We start from the raw sequence: 19,402 nt of genomic DNA on the forward strand, positions 1-19,402 counted from the left end.
CCATATTTTCAGCTACTCGTCATTTTTCTCCTATTTTGAGATCGCAATTTTGTTGTCAGGAGTCTAAAGCACTCACTTACCAATTTTAACAAAGAAATTCAACGTAATAAAGGCGTGGTTTTTTCAGAGAGAAAATATCGCATTCGAGTGCAGTTTCGATATCAGTATCGAATGCGATGATTTCTCTCTGAAAAAACCACGCCTTTATTACGTTGAATTTCTTTGTTAAAATTGGTAAGTGAGTGCTTTAGACTCCTGACAACAGAAGTGCGATCTCAAAATAGGAGCAAAATGACGAGTAGCTGAAAAAATGGAACCAATTGATGCGATATATCGCATGCCGTTCTGACACAAAATATGGCGTCCATCGAATCACCTTAACTGTCCTTCTCTGTAATTTTGTTTTTCAATTTCTTGTTTATTTTCTGTTTGCAGAAGGAGAACAAGGCTCATGGGAAAGTGGCTTATCTTACGAATGTAGGTCTCTGCTCTTTAAAGCTTTACACAATTTGATCGAGCGGTGCCTCCTGTCACGAGATTTTGTTCGACTTGGGAAATGGTTCGTCCAGCCCTACGATGGATCAGAGAAAGCTCTGGAGAAAAGGTTTGTCCCTCTTCCAATTTTTTAAAACCCTTTTTGGTCTTATTTCATTTAAAAAGAATGGGGAGACAAATTATCAAGTGGAAAATTAGAGCATGAAACTTGAAATCTTGAATACACGACCTTGCGCTTATCTTTAAGCTGGACCCTATGAAATTTAACCATCTTTTTTTGAAACATCTAGTTTTGTGGATACTCATATCGTGTGTTCGTTTAAATGATCTGTAGCAAGGGACTGCTAGGGACTATAGTATAAAACTGCAACAATTGTATATTACCTTGCAGGTAGTGAAACTGCTGAACACGTTTCCTCTACTGTCTTGACCCAGAGAAAGTTTTGTTATGGTTTCTTTTGTAACATTTTCATACTGATTATTCTGGAGTTAAATTTGTTGGCAATATAATTTTTTATCTCTCCGAAGGGTCTAATTTTCTTCAACCCAGCGTTCAAATTTGGAATTCGTAGACAGAAAGGTAGTTATTAATTTATATTTACTTTTTACCCCTCACAGTGGTCACCTGTCGTTCTCCTTTGCGTTCTTTGTTCACGGAGAATCCACGGTTTGCGCTAGCATAGACGTGCGACAACATCCTCCAGTAAGATCTTTGACAAAACACCATCTGTCTCAGACTCAGGCAGTATCAGGAGCTCCTGGTGTGCAAGGTAATAACCTAGTTTTTGTTTTTACATTTCAATTTCATGTGTTAGTATTTTTTTTTTTTTTATAGTACTATATGCCACCTGTTTCTATTTCTACTTTAAATCTATCAGGGAGTAAGCTATTTGACCCTCAGCTTACCAGTTTTTAGGTTTTCAAGGGTCAAAAAAGCAGAAGAAATGGAAAAAAGCAGGGAGTGCAGGGTGTTGCTGATCTGGAGTTCAGCATTGGGACTTGCCCCATGGTGTCGTTGTCTAGTGTGGAACTGATTGGTTGGCGAAGCTAGTGAAAACAGGTGTAAATCAGGGATTTTTTTTTTTGCAGAGTCAGAGGGAAGAAACAGAAATTTAGCTTTAATCAGGATTTTTATCTTGTGCAGCTAAGGAAAATGAAGAAAATATCCCTGAATTTTACCTCAATTCGTAAAATCATTTTATCAGTTAAAGTCAGACGATTCAAAATTTTATTTAATTCATCGCCCTGGTTTGAAGGCTCATCTTGAGAGAAATAATATCAGGAATTTTGAATCTCTAAAATTTCATGAAATTTTAAGATTGCTGCAATGTTTTAGGAATTAATTTGCTCCCTTGAATCTACAAATGGTAATTTCTTGCAGGGAAAGACGTAAAACTTCCAGCTAATCGAAACTGTCTTTCATTCAGAGCAGCGCTGCTATATATAATGTTGTTATTTTTTACATACATATATTCCTTGTATTATCAGCATATTTTATTGGAACTGATCTTGTGAGAAAGAATGTAACGATTTTGTGTCTTCTCCTATATTTCAGTCATACTAGCACCATTTGGCCTCTCAGGAACATTAACTGGTCAAACTTACAAAGCTTTAGACCCACAAACGCATAGGCTTATGGAAGATTGGAAGCACTTCTATCCCATCAATGTCTCTGAAAATTCAGATCTACCTTTAGCTGTCGAAGTCCTTGTTGGTAAGTTATAAATAATTGGTCCTTCTTCTCTTTTCATGACACCGTATTCTCCATATTACAAGTATTTTTTTTGTTTTGTTTTGTTTTGTTTTTTTGTTTTGTTTTTGTTTTTGTTTTTTTTTTTTTTGCCTAAATCATTGCTCTCCCTCAAACCTACTTTTTATTGTAAAAGTTTTATCATGATTGCTCATTATCATAAACTCTTTGGGACTTAACATATTATTGCTAGAAATTTACTTTCAGATATCTAAAATTTGAGTCCTAATCTAGGGATAGTTCCATGTCTTCAGTCCTCATGACAGATTTTATTGCTTCCGTAGCCAGCATAGAAATCAGATGTTTTTCGTCATCTATGGATTAGATGTTTCAAAAATGTTAAATTTATTTTTTCAACTGTCCAATAGTTAGAAATATTCTTTTCAATTTTTCTGTTATACTAGGTATGACCCTTCATTTATCAGGAAAAAAAGGAATCTGAAATTGAAAGGAATTAGAGAAAGAAATTGAGACTCTGATGTGATACAATATTCAAATAAATAAAAAATTATCATAGGGTCTTCACTGCAATAATCATAATGTTTAGCTTCGTGAGTTCTGCAATGTATAATAAAATTCTTCGGTGGGTACATTTTATTCAGATCTGAGGCTGCAATAAAATAAAATGCATTGGAGGACTCTCTTTGGAAAATACATAAAGTAGCCTGTCTTATTTTATTTGTATTTCATTCGTTATTTTTTCTTTCCAACAGGGAATGTGAAACTACGGTATCCATCATGTTATGTTCTGGTAACGGATTTAGACGAGTCAACAGGTGCATTGCTCGCTTCAGCTCCCTCTAATAGTATGAAAACAAGCTCTCTTCCTAGTACTGGTAAGTCCTAATGTTTGTTAAAATTTACAATTTATATTTAATTATTTGGAAGATTGCAAGCCCTACGATGGAGGAGGTTGCACTTTTTTTGGAATTGAGCCCATGATGTGATCAGGGATTGGTAGCAGCTATCTACGTTCACCCTGGAAATCCTGTGCGACGGAAAATAGAGACAATGCCTTCAATGTGAGGATTTTAATGGAAGTTCTGCGAATTGTGTCGGCCAATCTCGGTGCACTTAGCAGCTGATATCTGGTGGATTTTAGAATCTCAGCATATCAATGTTGCAATCCACCCTTGTATCCTGGGATCCTTTGTAGCGAGGGATGCCAGCATACCTGGAGATCTAGCTACCCTCGTATGTTGGCAGATCCAGCTACTTGGGTATCCGTCCTCCCTACGTTTGCGGCATCTTGACATATGCCAGGGGTCAACCTCCGCTATTAGTCCCTGATTGCGATCGCAATGTGTCATCAGTGTCTAAACTTTTTTCAAGAACTCTCTGATCATTTATTTTTTTGGAGAGGATGCAAGGTCATTGGAGAGTTTCAAAATTGCTTTAGGCAGTTTAGTTTTGCCCAAATGGATTACAGAGAAAATCTATTTGAAAATGTATGTGTATACTGAATTCTAGCTGGCGGTAGCCACCCCGGCCCATCTAATTGACTGGAATAAGCAAATTCTCTTTTTTTCTTCAGGTTATTTGTTCATTTAACCTTCAGGTTTCCAGACTCATGTCGTCACGTAAAAAATCAATCCAGCTGAGTAACAAGTTTTTAAATGACTTGAATCAGCCATACCTGCCAGAAAAAAGTATGTACCAAATATAAGTTTAGGAGATCTTCTTTGATTCCTCTCTTTCTTCGCCGAGTAATAAGTTTTTTGAATTTGATTGCTTTTAGGGGTAACAGTGTCTGTTGTACCTCATCATCAACATCATCCAGACTCAATGGTTCATGCATCAACACCTGCAACGGAACTCTCGGAACGTGTCTGGCAGGATTGTTTGATCGGTGTTACAACGACGAAACCTTCCCAAACAGCCACCACCACAACGACAGCATCAACTAACAATACCAAACAAATTAGTAGTAATAGCAACAGTGGAAACAGTACATCCAGTAGTAATACAACAAATAATAGCAGTGAGGCCCAGTTGGGTCATTGGGACTTTTCCGATGCAACGCTAAAAAAGCCTTGCTCCTGTTCAAAGTAAGTTACATTCTCCATACTATGTCATACTAGATGTAGCTCAAAGTTTGCCCTAGCTATGAACCCTGGCTGCTTGATATGAGTCCGTACAAGGTGGACTAACCAGTATCACTTGATTCTTCAACAAATATATTCACACGTATTCTCTCTATAGTATCACTGAACAATTCATTAAAAATAGGTGAAAACTTAAAGTACACTTTATTTTTCTGAATACAATGAAACTAATAGAGTCAAACTTCGAATATACACACAGAGTTACGTTTACAGTCCCCTCTCCTTTCTGAGACCTTCAAGGAGCTGGCATTCCCTCTTTCTTATTCAACCTCCTCCTACCACCCTCTCTCTGCTGGATGCTCCCCCTACCAAGAGAAGCTGAATCAAGCGTCTTTCTTGGGAATCTTTCCCCTGCAATTTCATTGAAATGAACTCCTCAGACTCGCTATTCTGTTTTAACTTTAAATACTATATCATTTTCCTCGTTATTTCACTCAATCATGATTGCCTCACGCTCAAACTTCTAATGGCTTGATTGAATTTGATAAACAATAAATGTCAGTCATTAGCATAATCAACATGGATTTGGCATGGCACATGTAAGAAGTTTGATATCATAATCCAACATGATATTGACCAGCATGAGTCGACGAAGTTTGCCGATTAATCAATTGATGCTGGCCTTGTCTCATAGTTTTTGTTTTGTTCTCGGTTTCTTTTGGCTTTATCTATTCTGACTATTCCTCGCATTTGCATCAGTTCTGAATAGATGTGATGCAATGCAGAAGGTGGACAATCCTACTTTTATCTTAGTTGGCAGAACATGATAGAAGAAGCTGAAATGGAGCTATTTGATTGCCTCATTTCTCAACTGTATTTATTTGTAGTCCCTGTATAGGGTCAAATAACCGTTTGGTTATCAATCTTTAAAAAAAGTGTGGATACCCTGTTATGAGTGTTATGTGGATGGGAAAAGGCAGAGCAAATCAATACAAGGGTTTTTCTGATCAATTAAATAACTCCTTCTCAGATTTGTCAAATAATGCTCTATCAACTTAGATAAGATTTCAGTGATTGCCCCCTCGATAGAATTTCTCAGTCAAAATCCCTGACAAGAAATCTGTCCTTGGTCCAAGCACAGAAGCAAAAAAGCAACAAAGCGTAGGCTCTCCCTTTGATGAGTTTTACTGTCTTATGCAGTAAAGATCAATTGCAAGCTAGATTTGACCCTTCCTAGCGTCCATTCTGTAACCCTCCGATCACTCAAATTACCTACCTCTCAATATTTCCATAATTTATAGAGTGTGATTAAGCATGTTCTTTTTGTAGTGTTTTATTTGTTTTTTCTCTGTTTCTGTGTGCATGCATGTCCTGTTGGACTTGATTTGAAGCAGTGAATCTTATGTGTTAGTTTTGACTTGGACTCAAGTGTGTCCCTCTTCCTGTTCTCACTGTAAATTCTTGTCTCTAGCCCTTGAAAGTCTCTATTAATAGACATTAATGCCTCTATGAAAGATAAACATTTTAATTGTAATTAGAGGGCTCTCTGACAAAATCAATTTATCCTTGCCTTATTTTGGCAAGTTCATGTGCACTGGAATCAATGAACTTTCATGTGTACTTGAACAAAAATTTGACGTGATCTACTTGTAAAATTTGCCGTTTTCCAACAGGTTTCTATCTCCTCACAAGAAGTTAACAGAGTATATGTGCCAGAATTTTGGCAAATTTTCATCAGTATCATGTCAATAAATAACAAAAACATGCCACAAAGAAAATGTATTCTTAAAAGTTCCCTCATCCAAAATCAATCTTTAAATATGAAAAATAGAGAAAAAATTCCCAGCAACTAATTATGATGCAAAAGATGGGAGAATTAAGTATTTTATGAAGCGCTGAGACAGCACAGCATATTACACCACTGTAGTCGTTCTGATTTATCTATAAATGTATGTTTCCTTGTGAAGCATGGCTAAAAACTGAACAAGCTATTGAGTTGACTATTTGATGCTGCCGTTTCACTAAAAATCAATTGGCCCTCCTTTACTTTCACGATTTCAAAAAGATAATGTCTCATGCATGTTTGCAAGTAAGCAATTTGAGATGAATCATTGTAGAAAGACGTTTATTAAACTGGATACGTGTATGAACTTACAGGTGTAAAAAGGTCGGTACTAAAGTAAATCAAGGTAAAAACCAGAGTGGGAATTTCGATGGTTTGAAAGGTGGCCAAGTAGCTCGTAACCTTCGTACCCCTTTTCATCGTCGCCCACTCGCTCAAAAGAACACCGACGATTGTTCGAACCCGTTAACAAGGTTCGTTGTTGGTTTATTGTTTTGTTCTTTTTTAGCTTGGGTTTCTTACTCTTTTGGACATGGAATTTTCAACCTTCCTAAGAGATCTTGTAACAATTCATTCAGTTTCTCAAGTCTCTTATTTATAGGGTCCAGTGAATGAAGCCGATTGTGATCAGGAAGTTTGATAATTCTAAAAATATATTTATATTTTTATGAATTCTGAAGGTATGATAAAAAGCAAACTTTAAATGGCAACATTAAACGCAACCAATACATGATAAATTGAGCTATTTTACCTCTGACCTTTCTTTTCGAGGACGCGATGAGACCACCGTCATTGGCAAAAGCTAAGTGCATGTCTGTTACGGAAAGAATTAAAATTGCCTGTCTCATACACTGGATCCTTGAATTTTAATACTCACCGAATTGTAATATTTATTTATTAAAGCTCTTTTTTTTGCCACTAAAATTGCTCTGTGAGGTTGAAAATTTTCTCTTTGCGGGTGACTTGGTTGACATTTTTCATCGCTCTTAGTTAAACTCATTAGATTGAGAGTTCAAGAATTCTGATAAATTCTGAAAATGTGATTTCATTGAAGCAATGAAGAAGTTCTGAAGAAGAAAATTGTGAAATATCGACCCTCTCTCCAGGTCATAGTGCTAGAAAAATAATGTTGATCTCTGGGAATTATCTAAGTGTAGACATTTAATCAAGTGTATTTATCTTCAAAAGTGAATTGAGTCAAGCAAGTAGAAGTAAGTTGATGTAAATAATCGTCCCATCTACTTATTCTTAGTTTTTGTAAATCGTTGACCAATGAAAATACTGGAAGAAAGAAATACTTTGATGAATTCTGAACACTCTTTCATCTAAGCTTTTCATCATTTGTTATTTCATCTCATTAATTTGACCCCTTTCATGACTCCCTCTCGACCTATTTCGTCGCTTTCTACTAAGGTAAGTGAGAAATAACCAAGTGTGCAGATGGCAAGCAACCAATTCCATGGCAAGCATAATATGGATTAAATTTGAAATTGGTAGGATTGAAAAATGAAAACATCTTGGCATCAACTTGCCATCTTTAGATGCCAAGTAGTTGATTTTCTCCAGCTTTATTAGTTGGCAAGACTGGAGTCTTTTTTCCATTGTATTGAGATTGAAGCATATCTGGACAGTTTTTCTCTCTCTTTCTCTTGGTTGGGTTGCATAAACCTATCTTTCCTCTTCAACCTGTCCTTGAGAAAGTCATAGTTCTGTATCAAATTGTGAACAGATAGAGGTTATGATGTTGCGGAAAGATTGGAGCACTAAAAATCCTTGGTCGTCTCATTCCTAATGAGTATTTCACAACCTTAATCCATTTATTTTTATCATGCCGCCCATAAACCCATGCCATTGCAGTTTTAAGCCAATTCCATCATAATTCTCCATATAACACTCTACTCTTGCTTCTTCACACGGCAAATTTCTCTTCAATATGCATTTCTGAACTTCGGATAATGCTAATGGAAATTTCCTCCATGCACTTTACCATCCAATTGATTTAAAGAAAGAATTAAAAACCCTGTGTAATATTGTTGTAATCCAAAGCTTTCTCTTGTGCTTTAGTGTTCTTTTCAAAATGCTGCATGACATTTTTTTTTCTCTCTCTCTCTTTTTTCTCTCTTTTTTTTTCTCTCTTTTTGAGGGGAACACTATTAATAAAAAATGAGCTGAAAGTTTTGTCCTTTTCTTTCATGAATTTGAAGTGATGGAAATAGTATAAGTTGGGTGAGAACATGGAGTTAAGAGTACCTCAGACTACTCGATGATGTGTACTTCTGGTCAATACTTTCCAATGAAAGTTAAAAATTGAGGTTGGGTTCTGGTTGTACTTGAGACTGAAATGCACAACTTTAGTTGGATGGTTTCAGCACATCTCCCCTGAATCTTTCTTTTCTCATTTTAGCCAAACCTGTCACCTTTTCTGCATTAGTCAATCATTGCAAGCTTTGTAAATCTCTAAAATATCCTGTCTAGCTGATTTAGCTACATCCTCCCCCCCCCCCCCCCCCTTTGCTGTACTTTGCTGTTGCCTTTCATCCTCATGCTTGGCTTGTCACTCAGACGAATGTGCATGAAACTTTTTTTCAAATCAATCCCATGCCTGCTTTAGTAAGTAAGGGTACTTTTGCTATAGTTCTGTAAGTATATTTTTCCTCTTTGGTCCAAAATTTTTGAAATTCTAACTTATAAAGAACCTAAACTGCACTAAACATTGTTTGATAACAATGTCCCACAGCACCAATGTAATGTCGCAATTTATTTATTTTCAAATTTTTTAAAATTCCAAAAAGGCTTTGTTATTCAGTAGCTCAAACACTCTGAAAATTTTTAAAGTAGCAGAACCATAGATTGTTCGCTCTTTTGTCAGTTGTGTTTATGACATTATCGACTAGAATTTAATTCTTCATTTTTGAAGAATTCAGAACCACTGTTTCAGTATCATTTTATAATATATAATTTTAAATGACATTGACCTTTGCCTGTCTTTTTCAAAGGAAGGAATTCTTGCAAAGGAAGACTTAGCTGTCTTCCTTTGCAAGAATTTTTCTCAAAATTCGCCTGAAGAAAGTTTGACTTTGATAGCAGGATGTCATAAAGAACATTTCGAATACTACAGAAATTTACCTGGTGCCAAATTCTGTGTGTAATGTGCAAGGCTCTTCATGTAAATTGATAGAAGATGTCATCAGCATGTTAATGATTTCTTAATAATTTATTCATTGGTAAGAATTCCAATGTAATTGTACAAGAAATGTAACAGTGGAACTAGAAATGCAAATATTAGTTTTATTATGTCCACTTTCCATGACTAGCATCCCACTACGTTTTTCCCTTTATCTACATCCAACTTTCACTAACTATGGGAAATTTGACTATTAAATCATCCTTTGCTGAAAAGTTTGGAAGGTATAATTTTTGAAGTTTTAAAACTGAATGGTTCCATTCTTTCAAGTTTAGTCTCGTTCTTTAAATCTCATAGTGAGCTTAAACTCATGGATGCTTTGAAAGTAATTAATCTTGTCGAATTTTTCCAGACATGTGATCGGTAGTTACAATCCTAGCGGAGCCTCAACCCCTCACCATGGCCACCACCACCAAAGTGACTCACTGCTGGCGGCACCATCGACGCCCTCTGTCGGAGCGCCCTCCCCACTCACGAATCCCCATTCTGTTCCTCAACCATCATCCGTGCCCTCCTCTATAGACCCAACAATGCCTACCCTTTCGCCCCAACACCCCACACCCCTACAACAGCCAAATACTCCTAGTAATGATGAGAAGGTTACCAGAACACCAACGTCGGACCTGCATGGAGGTCCGAAATCGGTTTCATCTGTATCGAATCAGGTATGAAAAGTTAATTTTTTGCTTACCATAAATAGGGAAACTAAAGCTTCACAGGCAGAAACAAATAGCTTATCCTACATGACTAGAGACTAATTACTCGTGTGTATTTGTTTTTTTTTCACCCCTGAAACTCGGAGGGGTTTGACTTCAAGTCCTTATTCAAGGAGGGAAAAATGTCTTTTCGACCTTCAAAAATGCCACTATTTGCGACTGTTTACTCTGGGACATTCTGTGCAAGAATAAAATGATCATTTGTTAAAAAGAGCCTTATTGACTGATTGAAAAATTGGGCTTCACTGCAATGAATGGAGAATTTTCTTGAATTTTTTTTTTTTTTTTGCTTCTTTTGAGAGCGTTTAATAATGAGCCGAGTTTGTAGTATTTCCTATAATTATTTCCGTTAAGGAATTGTAGAAAAATACATAAGTTTTAAAGTGAAAAAAAGTTTTACCTTGTGTTGTCATCAGGCTGTATTTCCTGTTTGAAAATGTACATTTTAGCAGGTTAGATAATTGAAGTCATATCACCTACAATAAATGTTCAACTTAGAAAGCAAGGATATTATCATGCTCAATCAGTCAGTAGTTTTCACTGAAATTTGAAATTCACCAAATTTCAGTTACCTGCAAAGTCTCAATCGAATATATCTGCATCATTTATGGATTCGTTTAATAGTTTATTCTGCTTGTGTTGAACAGGTCTTCTCTCCGTACACCTCTGCGGGAAGTCTTGATTGCGGAATCAAAATGAGCAGTCAAGAAAGCATTGGAGGCCCAGGAAGTGCGCCGCCTCCTGTTACAACCTCGGCACCCTCCCTGCAGTTGGCGTCACACCAGCTGCAAACCTCGACCCACATGACATCAACAGCTACCCCAACTGTACCAGTTGTCAATCTGTTGAAAAGACCTGTGCTCTCTTCCAAAGATTATGAATCTGCTCTCCTCGAAGAGGAAGTCCACTCTCAACTCCTCTACGATTATTCAACGCTTGATGCATGGTGAGTCCCAAGGTTTAAATTCTCTTCCTTTGATAAAGATCGGCATCATCATTTGACATGTGACAGGGAGACCCTATAAACTGAAATTCCTGAACTGATATCTTTCGGAGTAATTACTTTGGAAATCTAGGCAAGGCTTGCGAAGGTGTCGTCTCCTAAAGTAATGGAGATGAACAATCTTTTCCTTGCAACATTATTTTGTCTTTAACTCACTTGTTGGTCTTTGAAAGTGCAAAACATCAGATTACCATTAAAGGCACACTTTTTTTTGTAAGCAGAGGATGTACGATATCAAAAAGATTCATGTGGAAAAAGCAATTCATTAACAAAAATGTTAATGTGAAAAAAACTGAGAGCCACAAACATTCCAAAAAAAGCAGAGGTTAATGCAATACCGCATTATTCGCAAGTTTTGGTACAAATAATGTTATGATTGAAATATCTCTTGACACCAAAACTGAATAATATTTTGAAGTATAATTTATATCCTTAGTGGATTAGTCTACTAGAATGGATGTCTTTACTCGGCCCTCTGTGGTTCACTCTTGATCATTGTTCAATATTATGTACGCGTTTAAAAAAGTCTTTTCATTAGATGACATCTCCTGCGGAAATTTGTTCAATATACTTTCCTTTATCTCAAGCTTTATGGGCCTTGTAATATCTAAATTAAAGATGTCAAGCGATTCCCCCACCTTGGGCAGTGATTGTAAAAAAAAAAAATGCTCCAAAGAATAAATTATTCAAATAAAATTATCAGTTTTTTGGTTTCATACATAATTTTTAAAGGGATTTGTATTGTTTAACTTATTTTTGTAGGTGTAGAAACTGTCTAGGAATGATGCTAAAATTTTGTCAATCTTAGTAGAATTTTCTTTTTTCCCAATTTCAATTGAATCTTGATCATAATATTACTGTCAATTATTTAATCGTAATTGCAGTTGATTTTTTTTTATTTGTAAGTGAATTTTAACCAAACCTAACAGTCCGTTATCACACAGTTATTTTATATTCGTAAGGAAATCATGTGGACACCCGCTTTGCTCAAAAGTTACTTGAGCTTGTGCTAGAAGAGAACAAAATGAACGGATGACTAAGTCTGGGAATGGGGCCGATGTGTTTTTAGAATTGTTTTTGTTTTCCCACTCAAAATCCACTGTTAATAGGCTCCAGTCTTGCCTACAGTAACGCCCTCTCCATTTTTCCCCCTGTGATTAAGTACAATGCTTTGTTGATCATTTTATCTGCATGTGTGTGTGCCAGGTTGAATCATCCTGTGAAACGATTTAAACCGGCTGAACCAAATACTCGGGGAGGTCCAGGCCCACCTAGATTATCTTCGTCTTCCTCTAGTTCTCTTTACAACAACCCTTACGCTCCACCTCTACCATCCTCTCCTCCAGCTCAGTCACCCGTGTTTATCAAATCGGAACCGGGTCTAACCTCAAATCAGGTACTTACTACTTTTTGACTAGCTTGCTGCTTGCCATCACATCTAATGCTTTTATATTTTAAGATTTTTCTTTCTCCCAAAGGAATTGTTGTTGCTTATCTGCATCTGACCAGGGTTGCCACAGTCAGGAAATTCCAGGAAATGTCATTGCATTTTGAAAAGTCAGAGAAAAGCTGGAAATGTCAGGGAAAAATGGTCAAGTCACCTTTATTTGCTTTCTAGAATGAGTTAGACGTTATGAACAACAAATTTTGCCTGAAAACTCTTTCAAATCATTTCTTTTTAACCGCCTGGCAAATTTTCAGCTGTCGGGGAATTTTGCCAAAATGTGTCCAGGAAATCAGGGAAATGTCAAGAAAATTCATTTTCTAAATTCTGTGGCAACCTTGATTTCTATTCTCTTTCGTTTTGATCATGCAAAGTTTAAAGAGCTAACAGTTCAACCAAGACTTGTGGATGTCTGTTGTGATCTTTGCTAAATTGAAAGTCATCAGCCATTGCACCATTCACTAGAATTTAAATTGGTTGCGTCCAAGACGACTTACATTCCGCTACTCATGCAGGAAATGCTCATAGAAATATTGAATTCAGCAAATTGTAGAATCCTTTCCTTCATTGTAGTTCAGTTTAAGTATATCTCTCAAAAAATCGTGTTTCTTGCATTGCATACTTTTGAATGTAATAACACCAGCCTATTTTCACCAATGTGGTTTTGCCAGAAGGATACAAAATTAGCTTAAGGAGCAGCATGACTTGTATTCAATAAGGAGCTTACTTTATATCTTATTTTATTCATAATTTTGTGGCTTTTGATTGTTGTCTGAAGTGTATCAATGGGGCCCCTGCGATCATCAGGAATTAGCGATTTAAGCACTTTTTCTAATGAAAAATTTTCCAAGAAACATTATGATGCCACTGGAATTCTCTGAAGCAAACCCTAAAGCTCAAAAAAAAGCCCTCTGAGTCAAGGCTATAATGGAGAGTACCCCCCATACTGTGCTGAGAGTCCACCTCTGTGTCCAGTCCAACTCTCCTACACAGATTCTAGAGCGAATAAGTTAACAAGGTTGCCGTGACTCCAGCCTTAAAGTTCTCAAACAAAGTGGCAATCCTGCTAATGTATGTGCTTCCTACCTGCAATTATTTTTATCAATGTGTTGTCTGCTAGGGAAGTTTTCCCCTTTATTTTTTTCTTGCTCTTAAAAATCCCTGCTTTTTAGGAGGGCTCACAATGTGTTTATGTGGATTCTGTTTTCTTTCAATTTGTTCTGAAGTTCTGTCCCATGAGCTGTTATATACATTATTAGTGTTCTCATTCATTATCAAGTTAAAAAGGCAAGTTTTGAAAATCTCTGCAGCCACTATTCCTATCTTTAATTCACGAGTTCCGTTAAGTTTTTAATATTGCCAGACCCCTTAAAAAATTTCTAACTTTTCAGCTGGCGCATGAAACATACTGTAATTTCTTCCTTTATGTTGGTAACCGTCAAACACCTAAGTACCTATCTTGGTCTGTTTAATGATGAGTTTTGTCATTTTTCTCCTCTTTTGTTATCTTTTTTTTTCAATGCATAGGATGTAAATTTTCTAAAAGCTCTTTACTAATATTTTCACAGGAGGAAGATAAGAAAGACTTCGAAATAACTTCTGCAAATGAGCCTAAATGTCCAACAACAACAGCCGATAGCATGTACATAACAGAAAATACAACTTTCAAGGACCTTGATAGATTGTTTGACAATTCTGATGATACCTCTAGTGATGAGACGGTAATTTTCAATTTTATTTGTCCAAATATTTTCCTATATTTTAACGATTTCCAACTTAAAAAGTGACTGAATATTGGTCTGGTTCGAGAACATGAAAATTTATGACCGTATAAGCTAATTTCAATGCGTCAGTTGTGCTTGTCTCAGAATTGTGTTATGATGGTCTAAGTTTGTAGATTAGCAAAAAATGATAAAATCCGCTCTAACGTTAAGTTTCTACATCTAATATAAACGGAGATATTGCTCATCAATATGATGTCATCTACCCCAGTAATGCAAACGATGGCTTAACCAGTCGGTGATATACACATTGTTTGATGAAATACAGAGGAAGAAGCCAGAGTAAGCACTATGCAGTGGATGATGTCATACACGGCTTTTTTCAGTGGGCAGTATCTTTCTTAATGTTGGACGTTTTGTGCGTCAACAAATCTTATCAACAGTTGCTGATCTTGTAGGGTCCATTAAATCACCGAAATAGACCCATTAATACCCATTACAGTTTTGATCATGGTTGGTCCCCTTGCTTAGTTATCTCTTTTATCAAACCAATGTTTATTGTACAACATGTTTTACTAGTTTCATACTTTTTCAATCAAATTACTGATATTTTTTCTTTACCAATAACACTTAGCAGCATTTAAGTAACTGTTAAGGGCTTCTAAGACATGAAAAACCTGAGAAACTTGAGACTTCCCGAAAGTCATGAAATTTTCTATCTTGTTTGTTGTGCTAGTTCATAGCACTAAATAGTGTATCTAATGCATTGTTTGTCAAGTAAGCAAATTCGAAAATGAATTATTTATGGAGATTCTATAGCTGTAAAATTTTGTGTGTGCAGCTACAAGTACCTACCCCTCCTGGATCAAATAAACCAGCTGGCAGTGAAGATGGCGGGAGCTTAAATAGCACAAATTCATTGCTTGTGAGACCTCCGCGTGGAAGCGGTACTTGCGGTACAGGAATATTGCGCCCGGAAGAACTGTCAAAAATGTTCCCGACTCCTCCCTCTCTTGAACATAATCCAAACGCATCGCCATGTGGCGGGCAGCTCTCCGACACACCTACTCATGAATCTGTATCGGACTATCTGTTACCTGCTACTCTTCGGATAAAACAAGAAACATACCCAGACATGGGTAGTCCTCCCGAAGAACCAATTGAAGTGAGTTTTTGGAAAAAATTACTTATCAACATTCTTGTTCTAAACAACAAATGCTTGATTAATTGTATCATTATGTGTGTTACAAGCGAATCTTTCATTGCACAATTAATTTTACTGTGCATGTCATGCATTCAGATAAAGGATGATAATAGAATTCTCACAATCAAAATTGAAAGTATTCTCTGTCCTCCTAATGAAATTACAGAAATCAACAATTCATCTTCACATTTGTTTGTTTTAAAGATAAACATGTCTCCATTAATGCTATTGATTGATCCATTTGATATTTAGCAAGTGACAAACTTGCTCTCACTACTGCTAATGTTCATTTACTACTGATGAGTATGAACTGACATAGCAAAATGGATCCATTGATCAGGAAAAGTCCTGGAATTCTTTTTCTAAAATTTGACAATGTCCTTCAGTATTTCCTCTCATGTTTCGAAAATCATCAGTATGTTCGTCAATCTGTTTCAGGATTGGTCCTATGTATTTCGACCGCCGACAACGTACAAATTTGTGGGATCTTCTAAGTATGCGCCTTTACTTCATCTTCCCAGTCATAATCTCCCTCCTGTAACGCTGCCTACTCCCAACGTGTACAAACCATCGTACATGTTCCAAAACAACAATGCACCGCAACAACACCATGTTGACAAATCAAATTCGTAAGCACCTTTTTCCTTTGTCTTCTTTTAAAATAATCCTTGTCATATCTATGTTCATGTTATAACTCAAAGAAATTTGCATCTATTTTTAAGTAGTCAAAGTAAATGTCAAATGAAATAGTGCAACACCGCGGCGTAATTAAGCGCTGCTGACTCCTACCCTTTTATCTCTGATATTTTAACAAGTGACCGATCCCAAGCACCAAGCTTTAGGTTCATGAAGTATCTTGCATGAACCGAGCTTAAAAATTAAATGTCGTCCAAACTGTAGGCCTATAATATTGTTTCAGCCCCACTTTGTGAGCGTTCTACTTTTCAGAGAATTAAAAGCTCTTTGATTACTGTGGGAAGCATCCTAATGGTCCCTTGAATTATAAGTGAAGTTAGTCTCTTGGGTATTAGCAGTATAATTGATGGCCAAATTTAATAGTTAAAATATAGGAAATGATTGAAAATAATAAATTTGTAATGTTTTTTACAGAATTGTACCCAGCATAGGGAATATTACAACCAGTTTCCAACAGCGGAATCTCCCATCTCATCCGAGAGGAAGCCCGGCTCATTTCCCTCCTAGTCCAATGAATTCGTGGCACAGAGGACCAGGAAGCACTGGCGTGAGAACGCCACTTCAAGCTCCGCCCCCCTACAGTCCTGCTACACCTACTGCCGGTCCCAATTCGTACCATAATAAAAACATCAACTCGGTCGAGCCTGCGCCTAGTAGTGTTTCGGGTGGTGTGCAAAATTCTCGGACGCCAGAGGCCAACTCGCTTATTGTAAATATTCTCCTAGGTGATACTTTAATGAATATCTTCCGTGATCACAATTTTGATAGTTGCACATTATGTGTTTGTAACGCTGAGCTCGGAAGCTCGAAAGTTGTTGGCAATATTCGTGGTGCAGATGCTGCTGTCTATTTACCACAGACATCAGTAGGATCGCAAGTGTCGCCATTCTCGCCTGGCTCTTCGTCAAATCATCATAATTTGGATGAAGATTCAATTCGGTGTAGCTGCGGGTTCAGTGCGGTTGTGAACCGACGCTTATCTCATCGTGCTGGCCTGTTTTACGAGGATGAGCTGGAAATCACTGGAGTCGCTGAAGAACCTGTAGAAAAAGATGACCTCAATGGAGCAGCTGTGAGTAATTTTTAAGAGTTTATTCTTCTTAACTCGTCCATTCATTTTCCTTCCCTGTTTTTGTATTTTTTTGCAGCTTCTATCAACGCTAGAAAATATCCTTATCATGTCAGATGGACAGAGCATTGTTTCTGAGAATGAATATCCTAAAAAGTGATTAAGCCCATAGTCATACCTGCATTATGATATGGTATGTCACTCACCGCATTATCTGAGAATATTCAAAAGTCAAGAGAGTAAGTCAAGTGAAACATCACCAATGAAACTCTTTACCTAACTACATTGACGCGCAATGTAATTTAGGAGAGTATCACGATTTTCTCTGGGAATAATGAAACTGGTACCTTTGGGAAAAGAAGCACATGTGGCGTTTAGGTGTATCAAGATGCCAGAGTGCATTGTAGGAGCAACTTTTGCACATGTATTCTACCGAAAATTGTCTTGGATTGTGAATTATGATTAGTTGAGCTGTGGTGAAATTTCATGGATGATGAATCCGAATTTTTCGTTATATGTATCATTCTGTAATTGCATCTGCTTTTTGCTCAACAGGTGAGTGTGATGGATCGAGTACGAGAACAGTGTGTGATAGTTCATTCAGCTAGCAATGCATTGTTAAGAGCTGCACGTCTTCATCGTCCACCCTCTGCTCCACCAACCTTTAACCTCCTAGAATTTACAGATAACAATCAAGTGACGATTGTCGCTTTGGAACAAGGTCGTCTGGCTCAGTTAGAATCGTCCACAGTAGCTATGTGCAAGGTATGTATCACAATCTTTGTCGTAAAACCTTGATCAAATGGCATTCATTGGATCAGTTGGAACTGCCATCATTTTGAGGTCACTGTTAAAAATTAAACTTACTTGTCTTTTTTCTTAAAGTTTCTTTCGTGGAGTCACAGTGTTTAAACTGTTTTTAGATGAGCAAGCTCTTGTATACATAACCAATTGATTTAATCGATTTTAATGTAGTCTAGCCCTGTTAAATTTTTTTGGTCATGAGAGGCAATTTAGTTAAAAATCATGCAGTCCCAGTATTTTCCTTGAATAGATGTATGTACACTTGTCACTTTTTTATTAGAATGTACATATTATATTTTATGTATAAACTGAGAGTGATATGTCTTTGTTATTTTAATTGAGTTTACAATGGTTTATCATTTCATTAAATCATTAGTCATCACAACTCTTTGTTGCCCTAAAGTGAATGCCTTGATTTTTCCTTTTGTTGTCGTGTCGTGTCTTTTTTCTTTAATTGCTATTTTTCTACATTTTTAAATTTTTAATAATTTGAGTTGAAACCTTTCCGTGTTTAGGTTGAGGAAATGGCAGCTAGACAGCAACAGCTTTTATCATCGCAACATTGCGTCAGTAATCGATCGTGTATTCATCGCTGGCCATTCTTAAGGGCACGGGGTCCGCGCTGTAATCAGGACATCATTCGAGTTATGAAAACACTGCAACCATTATTACAGGATGCTATCCAGAAGAAGTGTACAACGCGTCTGTGGGATGCTCCATACACCGTGTCAGGTCCGCTGACGTGGCGTCAATTCCACCGGCTGGCCGGTCGCGGAGCAGATGACCGCTGTGAGCCGCAACCAATCCCTTCGATAATGGTTGGCCACGAGAAGGACTGGCTCTCGATCTCACCATACGCTGTGCAATACTGGGAAAAACTGCTGCTTGAACCATACTGTTACACTAGGGACATTGCGTATATCGTTGTCGCGCCTGATAACGAGTACATTCTCCAAAGAACAAGAAGCTTTTTCAAGGAGCTAAGCTCTGTGTATGAGGTTAGTTGAAAATATCCTATCCAGTTTAAGTCAACAGTTTAGTTGGATATCCTAATCGTGTTCAGTAGAAGAGTGTATGAACTATATCAATAGCTCATATGTCCTCTTTTTAGGCTCTGGTATATTTAGGTGACCTATTATCTTAAAGGGAAAACAAAATAACCGACTTAATTCATATGTTTACCAAAGTGCCATGCCAGCCTTGTGAGAGGGATTGAAATCTTATCAGTTGAGATCTATAGCTATGACCAGCTTACAAATCTTAAATTTCTAGGATTATTTGTAAATGTTTTTCTTTCGATTTTCTAGAGAATTTTGCTTGTAATTTGATGTAAAGTGTCCGAAATTTTCCATGAAAAATATTGATCACTTTTTTGAAAAAAAAAAATTTTATCAATAAAAACTTGGCACTGTGCGAATGTTTATACGC

The 19,402-nt window shown here is 36.9% G+C and overlaps 1 protein-coding gene across 2 annotated transcripts in view; it reads left to right on the plus strand.

Moving 5' to 3' along the window:
- skd (mediator complex subunit skuld) overlaps positions 1-19,402 on the plus strand; it is a 108,996-nt gene that overhangs the window by 74,026 nt on the left and 15,568 nt on the right. Inside the window, exons 3-17 of one of the 2 annotated variants that reach the window (XM_019046934.2) lie at positions 436-604; positions 1,114-1,265; positions 2,051-2,209; positions 2,959-3,081; positions 3,984-4,293; positions 6,448-6,606; positions 9,670-9,982; positions 10,681-10,979; positions 12,243-12,432; positions 14,049-14,201; positions 15,043-15,366; positions 15,844-16,034; positions 16,516-17,173; positions 17,726-17,935; positions 18,490-18,972. In XM_019046934.2, coding sequence (XP_018902479.2) covers positions 436-604; positions 1,114-1,265; positions 2,051-2,209; positions 2,959-3,081; positions 3,984-4,293; positions 6,448-6,606; positions 9,670-9,982; positions 10,681-10,979; positions 12,243-12,432; positions 14,049-14,201; positions 15,043-15,366; positions 15,844-16,034; positions 16,516-17,173; positions 17,726-17,935; positions 18,490-18,972 — 3,893 coding nt within the window. The remainder of the gene's footprint in view (positions 1-435; positions 605-1,113; positions 1,266-2,050; positions 2,210-2,958; positions 3,082-3,983; positions 4,294-6,447; positions 6,607-9,669; positions 9,983-10,680; positions 10,980-12,242; positions 12,433-14,048; positions 14,202-15,042; positions 15,367-15,843; positions 16,035-16,515; positions 17,174-17,725; positions 17,936-18,489; positions 18,973-19,402) is intronic. The other variant, XM_019046935.2, reaches the window with a different exon arrangement.

The sequence above is a fragment of the Bemisia tabaci genome, chromosome 1, assembly GCF_918797505.1.
Source record: "Bemisia tabaci chromosome 1, PGI_BMITA_v3".
Taxonomy (NCBI): domain Eukaryota; kingdom Metazoa; phylum Arthropoda; class Insecta; order Hemiptera; family Aleyrodidae; genus Bemisia; species Bemisia tabaci.